Source organism: Balearica regulorum, chromosome 24 (genome assembly GCF_011004875.1).
Source record: "Balearica regulorum gibbericeps isolate bBalReg1 chromosome 24, bBalReg1.pri, whole genome shotgun sequence".
Taxonomy (NCBI): domain Eukaryota; kingdom Metazoa; phylum Chordata; class Aves; order Gruiformes; family Gruidae; genus Balearica; species Balearica regulorum.
The window spans coordinates 7,285,773-7,293,484 of record NC_046207.1 but is presented as its reverse complement, the minus strand read 5'-3'; the positions used below and the strand labels follow the sequence as shown (position 1 = coordinate 7,293,484).

General features: G+C 60.3%; 1 protein-coding gene across 3 annotated transcripts in view; it reads left to right on the top strand.

Moving 5' to 3' along the window:
• Positions 1-7,712, top strand: part of KCNH6 (potassium voltage-gated channel subfamily H member 6) — a 33,529-nt gene that overhangs the window by 2,008 nt on the left and 23,809 nt on the right. For all 3 annotated transcript variants that reach the window (XM_075775326.1, XM_075775324.1, XM_075775325.1), the window contains exon 2: positions 1,367-1,597. In XM_075775326.1, the coding sequence (XP_075631441.1) occupies positions 1,367-1,597 (231 nt within the window). The remainder of the gene's footprint in view (positions 1-1,366; positions 1,598-7,712) is intronic.

Below are 7,712 nucleotides of genomic sequence, written 5' to 3'. Positions count from 1 at the left end.
ACCTCAGTGCAGCATCCCTGGGGGCACTGGTTTTACTGGGAGGCATCCTGCAGAGCTGGGACTCTGCAGGTGACATTAGGGAGAGCCCCAATGTGCCAGGGAGGGCTCCCCCCACACCACTGGGTCCCGGTGCTGGGTGCCACAGCCGTGCAGAGGTCTCTCCTGCATTTGGGTGAAATTCCCCGCAAGGCTGGAGCTCAGCGGGGTTCTGGAGTGCACAGGCTGCAGATGCCATTCCTGGGTAATCCAGGAGATTAATTGGGGTCTGGCATGGGAGGCAGCCTCCAAACGGACCCTCTGCTCTGACCTGCCTCTGGCTCCAGCCCAGAGCCGATGCCAAACGCTGGGATGCTGCTGGGAAGGGCACAGCATCTGTCACATCAGCATCCACAGCCCCCCATCACATCCCAGCAAACCTATCCCAAAGAGGGTCCCCCCCAGCCCAGCACCCCCCGATCGCCTTGGAAAAAAGAAAAGTCAGACCAAATCAAAGTTCTAGGCTGGGTCTCCCCCAGGATAAGGATGGAAGCGGCTCCATCTGGGCTGGACAACGTGGGCTGGGCAGCGCTGCCACACACCCCGGCACGACAGCGAGTCTGGCCCCAGCCCAGCCCGGGTGGCTGCAGCACCAGGAGGGGATGGGGCAGCACCACTCCCTGCCTCAGTTTCCCCTTTCCTCCACCTGAGCCCCTTTCTTCCCGAGCACAGGGACCACACAGCCTAGCGGAGCCTGGATTTCAGCTTCAGCCCGAAGGCACAATTATCCTCTAAAACATTAGGAGAATCATTAGTGTGATGGGTTTCACCCGGCTTCCCACGAAGCCAAGCCTCACGCTCACTCCTCCTCTCACCCCTTGCCTGACTTCAGTCAAATCTGAGCAAGGGTGGGAAGTCTCTGAGATAACTCAGGTCCCTGATAAGCTCCTGGGGAGGGACAGACGCTGCAGCTCTTCCTTCTGCCTGCAGTGCCGGTCGGGGACAGATTGCCCATGACTTAGACAGCAGCGAGTCCCCACATGCGAGTGGTGAGACATGGAGGCTGCGCAGGTTGGCCCACCCCAGCAAAAACTGCCTTTACTGGGGACCCCCCCTCTGGGTCCCCCTGTCTCCACGGTCACTGATTCACGTGAAATTGGCGGAATTTCATCTCTCTGAAGAGCAGGGGAGCACCTGGGGCAGTGTGGGCTGGTGCCAGCCATCCTCCCCCCAGACCTTTCACCGGTGTCCCTGGGGAGCCCGTCCCTGCACAAGCCTCGTGGCAGGTGGCATCAAAAAGCCCAAGCACCCCCCATCCACCCAGGCTGTCCCCTGTCCCTGTGGGTCCCCACAACCTCCCTAAACCTCGTGTTCTTCTGCCTCCCTGCAGACCGCAAGTTCCTCATCGCCAACGCCCAGATGGAGAACTGCGCCATCATCTACTGCAATGATGGCTTCTGTGAGATGTTCGGCTACTCCCGCGTGGAGGTGATGCAGCGACCCTGCACCTGCGACTTCCTCACCGGCCCCGACACCACCAAGAGCTCCATCGCGCAGCTCACCCAGGCCCTGCTCGGCTCCGAGGAGTGCAAACTCGAGATCCTTTACTACCGCAAAGACAGTAAGAGTCGCTTTTTGGGATGATCTGGTAGCGGGAGGTGTCACCTGCCCAGGATTTGGGCTGTCGGAAGCCAGCGGTGGGAGCGAAAGGGGTCTGATCCTGCCAGGGCATCGGGATTTCACCCAGACCCGGGGCTTTGCTGAGGGTGAGTCCATGGTGGCTCCCGGCGGGATGGAGCCGTCTCTGCTGTGATGGGGCACTAGGGGCGTTGGGACCTCGAGCAGTGGAAGTTGTTGCCAGATTATTTGGGAATCGGGTTGGCTGCAAGCCCTTGGTGATGGCTCAGAGCTCCCGGGGCAAGCAGTGACATCGCTCTTGGGACGCCTGTGTCATGAAGGAGGATCCCGTGGGAAGCCCACGGAGGAGCCGGGCTGGGACACAGGTCTCCTGGTCTGTGCTCCGAGACGAGGCAGACCCCCTGTCTCTGCCAAAAGCGGGTGCAGCCGACGGCCTCGGAGCTGCCTGTCCAGCGAGCAGGATGCGGCTGTGTGTGCACAGATGGAATTATGTTAAGATGAAAATGAAGCTTTGATGGAAAATACTAGTGATTAGTTCTAATACTGCAGGAAGTTAAATAACTATTTAGTGCTGCAAACCAGCAGTGGCCAGGGCTTCCAGGGGCAGGGGGATGCAGATCGGGTGCTTGCTAGAGGTTAAAAATATTAACTATTTCCTTTTTTCAACCTGTGGAGTTTCCCCATTGCTTTAGATTGTATTGACAGGGGCTTGGCCTGAGCGAGGGGCTGCACCCCGCTGCCAGCGGCTCCTGGGGTGGCAGAGCGGACGAGAAACAACTGGAAGCGAAGGGAAGGAGAAGGCAGGACCCCTGGCTCCCAGCCCAGCACCCTATCTCCAGGGCTGGGACCCGGGTGTCCTGGCCTCCCTCCCAGACCCTGTCTCCCAGGCTGGCATCCAGGTGCCGGCGTATCGGCCGCAGGAATTATCCACTGGCAGCACCCCTGCGTGTTAACACACACAGTTAACCCTGTGCGGTGGCAGGATGAGGCCACTCGCCAGCTGCGTTTCCCGTATGGTTTTCCTCCCATCCTCGCCGAGGGACCTGGTCGAGGCTCTTCGCCGCGGGGCCAGTCCTGGGTGAAGCAGGACGGGGGAGCGGTGCCAGGGCTGGGCTGCGAATCCCCCCTCGGCCGCTGCGGTTTGCAGGGGGCTGGCTGGAGCCCAGCGCAGCCCGGGAGGCACGAGGAGAAGCGGGCACATGCTGTCCCCCTGCTCCCATCCCAATGCCAACGTGTGGCTGTGGCAAAGACGGCTTCTGCAGCCCTGCTCCCCTCCCTCTGGGTAGTTTCCCCATCCATCCCTGGGGACCACTTGGCTGGGAGCCCGATCCAGCACCATCCTCCCTGCTTTGAACTGTTCCTGCCGCCTTCACGGGATGCTCGGTGCTCTCCTCAGAGCCCTGCTCTTCCTCTAGGCCACGGGAAACTCTCGTTACAGCTCTGAGCTGCTTTCTTCTCTTTTTTAGTAAAAAAAAAAAAGAAGGGGGGAAAAAAAAAAGCCCAGAAGCAAGTCCTTCATGTCTATTTTTAAAACCCAGCCCCACCGGCAATATGCTTTCCAATTGTTTCCCCCCAGCACTCAGCCTGCAACCGCTCAGCCCATTATAAATGGGTCTTATCGGCAAAGAAAAGGCCTTTGCATTATAGGGAGCTGCTGCTTAATTAGCCGGCGGAGGCTCCGAACCCGCCTGTCCTCCTTTTCATACTGGCGGCACCAATCTCCAGCCTCGACCTGCTGTTTATTACTGCGGTACTCCTGGCTCTGCAGCTTGCGGGGTTGTTTCCTTGCTTTTCTGGTTGCCAGAGACAATATTATACCCCAAATCTGCCTGTCAGAGCTCCTCCCAGCAGGGCCAGGGTGGGATGGATGGAGGTAGGTGGGAAGGGGGGCACCCATGGGTATCCGGGCAGGTGGCTCTGCCCTTGCACAGGCAGGATGCTGTATGACGAGGTAATGCATGTCCCTGGGGACAGCCTTGCTCTCGGGCCTCACCCAGACACCCCTGCTGTCATTAGTTAATTATAAAAGGAGCCACGGGTGCTGATGGCAAGAACAGCTCCAGGCAGCCGAAATGGAGCCAAGAACCAAATCCAGCTGGGGGAAGATGGGACCAGCCCAGCAAGGGCAGCTGTCCCTCCCTGCCATGGCAGCCCCAAAAAGGCCTCGGAAAGAGGGGAGAGCCCAGCCCTGGCACGTGTGGGCTCTAATCCCCTGCTCAAAGCCGGGAGATCAGTGAAAAGTTAATTTCCTTACAAGATGCTGCACAGCGGGGGCTGCCCCAGCCAGGGGGGTCACTATGGGATCAGGTCCCGCCGGGGCGAGGCACAGCCACGGCCACCAGCCCCCCGCAGTGTCCAGGGCTGAGCCGAGCCCCCTCCAGCATCCCCTGGGGACAGCACCGAGGGGCTGGCGGGGCTGAGCTGCATACGAGGTTGGAGTTTTTTCCCCCCGAGGGTGATGTGCTTTGCAGTAAAGCCGCCAGCGAGAGCCCCCAGGGTCCCTGGAGCGGGGCCGGCGGCTGCAGGTGCTGGGCACCTCGGTGCTGGCATGGCCCGAGCGGCAGCAGCTGGCGGTGCCCGCCGAACGCTTCGCCGTTAATCTGCATGAATGTGATGCTTAGGAATATGAAAGGAGAGACACGGGGCTGAGGCAGCCGGAGCAGCTGGTGGGGCAGCCGTGGCCTGCAGCCCCAGCCCCGTCCCCTCCCCGGGCAGAGCCATGGGCTGGTCCCCTCCCGCAGGAGCGGTCCGTGCCGGTCCCCTGGGGCCGGGGAGGAGGGACCAGATCAGCCCAGCAAACTCGTTACACTGGTGCTGTAAAACCGGGATTTGCCCTGGGGGCTCTAGGAGGAGGGGGAAGGTCGCTGAGCGATTGGGGCACTCGGTGTCACCAGGGATGTCCCCCCCAGTGTCACCCAGGATGTCCCCCGTGGGTCCCCATGGGGCTGGCAGCCAGGCAGGCAGGGGTTGTGGGGTGTCACCGCACCCAAAGGGGACAGGGGGACTCACGGGACGTGTCCCCTCTGTCCCCAGCCCAAGGCACATCCACGGCACAGCAATCATCTCTCCAGCAGCTGCTGCCAGCTGCCAGGCAGGGATGGACCCAGCCACGGTTTCTCTGTACGGCTTTATAACCAGCGACGCGTGATGTGCCCAGCGGGCTCACTGGAAGCAGGAGGGCAAATCCCACCAGCAGCTGCCAGATCCTGGCACCGTTGGGGCTGGGGACCAGCGCTGGCAGCCCCAGGGAGCCTCTGCTGCTGCCCCGTGGGGTGGACAGGGCAGGACAGAGGGGACCTCCCGGGTGGCGGAGGAGCAGGGAGGCACGGCCAGCTGACAAAACCCCAACCCCAACTTGAGCTCTTTGCTTCTACAAAAACTTGGGTTTTAAGCCAAGCTGGGGCTGTTTGCTTTGCATTCCTTTAAGGGTCAGGCTCGGCAGAGCGGGGCTGTGACCTCGGGAAAGGGACAGACACCATGGCCCGACTCCAGATGGGACTTATAAACATCCCGCCTCGCAATGACAAACGCTCCGGTCCCAGAGATCCTGCGCTGTGGGACCAATTCTGCCATGCTCAGCATAGCTGCACCACAGCTCTGGCCACCCCCACTGCCCCTGCTCTGTCCTGAGGATGGTGTGATTGGGGCACAAAGCTGGAAGAGACATGTTTTCCATCCTCTGGTGCTCCGTGAATGCTTTGTGCTTGGACCAGCTGTCCCACAAACAGAGGGACAGGCCCAGAGCATCCCCAGCATCCCCAGGAATGCTTCCCAGGAGGCTTTTTCCTGAATTCCCTGCCCTGGCAGAGCCCCCACCCCAAACCCTCCATCCCCATCCTCGCCAACTGTTGCATCCCCAGTGGGAGCTGGCCCCATGGGATGGCCGGACAGCCCTGGGAAATGCCGTCAGCACTGCAGCTTTGGCCACACAGCCCCGCGCTAAGCTGGACTAATTCCTGCGGCCAGCGGGGATTTAGCAAGGGAAGGACCATGGGCCTGGATGCAGCCGCTCGCTTTGCTTGCAGAGGAAGTTAAGCTGCATTTTGCAGACCCCCCCTGTATTGATCCGGGACTCTTTTGGCTCCTGGGGATCAGAGCATCCTTCCACCTGCACCCCAGGACCTCCCACTGGGCTTGGAGGCATCCTTCTTGTGGCCGCACTGTTGGTGGGTACCCGCAGCCACCCGATGCTCCTGGTTTTCCCCTTCCGCTGCTGCTTCCAACCAGAAAATTCCCTGCTAAGCACAGAAATCCCTGCTGGTCGTCACCACACAGGGAGTAACCTCCGTCCTGCCACCGTTACTTAATAAGGTCATTTTAGTGGTTTGGGGGATGCTGCAAAGAGCATTTTTGCTGGTCTGGTGTCACAGCGGGTTTCAGTCTCCCAAATCCCCGTTTGGGTGTGGGGAGAGTGGCCGGTGCAGGCCCCATTCGCTCCTGGTGCAGGGGCTCCCCAGCACCCATTGCTCACCCCGGACCCGTCTCTGAGGGAGACCCGTCTCCCACGGGCTCAGCCCCAACCTCCATCATTTTCCATCCTGCCTCGAGGATTTGCTTTGGGGCCTCCCAGCAATCTGTGCTTCCCTTTGAAGTTTCTACCCGGCCCTGACGCTGATTTATCCCTGGACGGGAACAAGGCTCGGCCCTCCCGAGCGTCTCCCCGGGTGTGCCAGCCAGCCCCGGAGCACAGCTCCATCCCCATCCCTGTGCCCGGCCCCTCCGTGCCCTTCCCAGCCCCTCTCCTCCGCTCCGTTATATAATGCCACTATAGATTTAGCCACTCTGCCATGAGACCCTGCAGATTAAATCTCCCAGCCGGGGGGGGGGGGGGGGAAGGACTCGGTAAGAGCTCCGAGGGCAGATTAATAGCTTGCTTTTTTAATATTCATAACAATACTGGTTTGTGTCCGGCTCTTGGAAACCCCCATGTCCTGTTGATTAGTTTAATACCGATGATACCGACAAATGCATTAACCACTGGCGGCCGCAGAGGATAAGAGTGCCGGGGAGGGAGGGCCCCCGACAATGACATTTTTAATGTTATTACGTGCTCACTTTTATCAAGGTCAGAAGGCAAGATGGGTCAGAAAGCGCAAACCTCCGAACGCTCGGCTTGAGGGACGTGGGCTGGGTGCTGGGAAGATCAAACCCGACCCAGCGTTTTAGGGAACGAGCTGTTTTTCCCAGCCCATGCAAACCCATCGCATTGGGTGTGGGATCTTCCAAACCAGCATCCACGTCGCATCCCTCCTGCAGAGCCCTTTCCCCAGCCTCCAGGCTGGGTTTCGCCCCGGAAGGGCACCGAGCAGCCCCGTGGAGCGCAGGCAGGTTGTGAATGCCCCCGGGGCTCCTCCAGGAGATCATTTGGTGGCTGGATAAAATTAGATGGATGGAGACAGATTAGCTGAACAGCTGAAGGGAAGAGACAGGCAGATGGATGGGGACAGTCGATCGAGGAACGAGGACGGGAGCGCAGGGCTGGGGTCCCTCCCAGGGCCGGCTCAGCCCACCAGCACCACAGCAGGTCTGAGGTGCCTAGTTTTTGTGGGGAAGGATGGGGAGGCTTGGAATTTGGAGAGACCTGACTGGCTCACTGCAGGGAAACCGAGTCAGGGCACAGGCTGCTAGGGGTCCCCCAGCTGCAGCCTCTCCACAGAGCTGGGGTACCCCAAATCACAGCTTCCCAGAGACTCCAAATCCTGGGGGACAGCTCTGCCTTCGGACTGGGCTTAAGAGAACCTGCTGCTCCCACCCCGGCTCCATCCTCTCCATCCTTCATGCTCCAACACCTCCCTGGTCCCATCCACGCTGTGGGGCAGGGGTCAGAGCTGGGCACTGAGCTCCTGGGACATGGGGCTGTGCCTGGCAGAGCCACTTTTGGGGCAATTCCCCTGGGATGTGCGTGGGAGCTCACAGCTGCCCCAGCCAGCGCTGCTCAGGCTCAGCACCTCCCAGATTTGCAGGATCAAACCAGGCACCAGCTGCCTCCCAAACCCAACCCCAGCCTCCTCCCAGCTGCTCCTTATATCCCTCCAACTGGATGTAACTGGGCCCAGTTTTCAGCTGTTTAGCATTGGTCTGGGATTAACCCTTTCCAT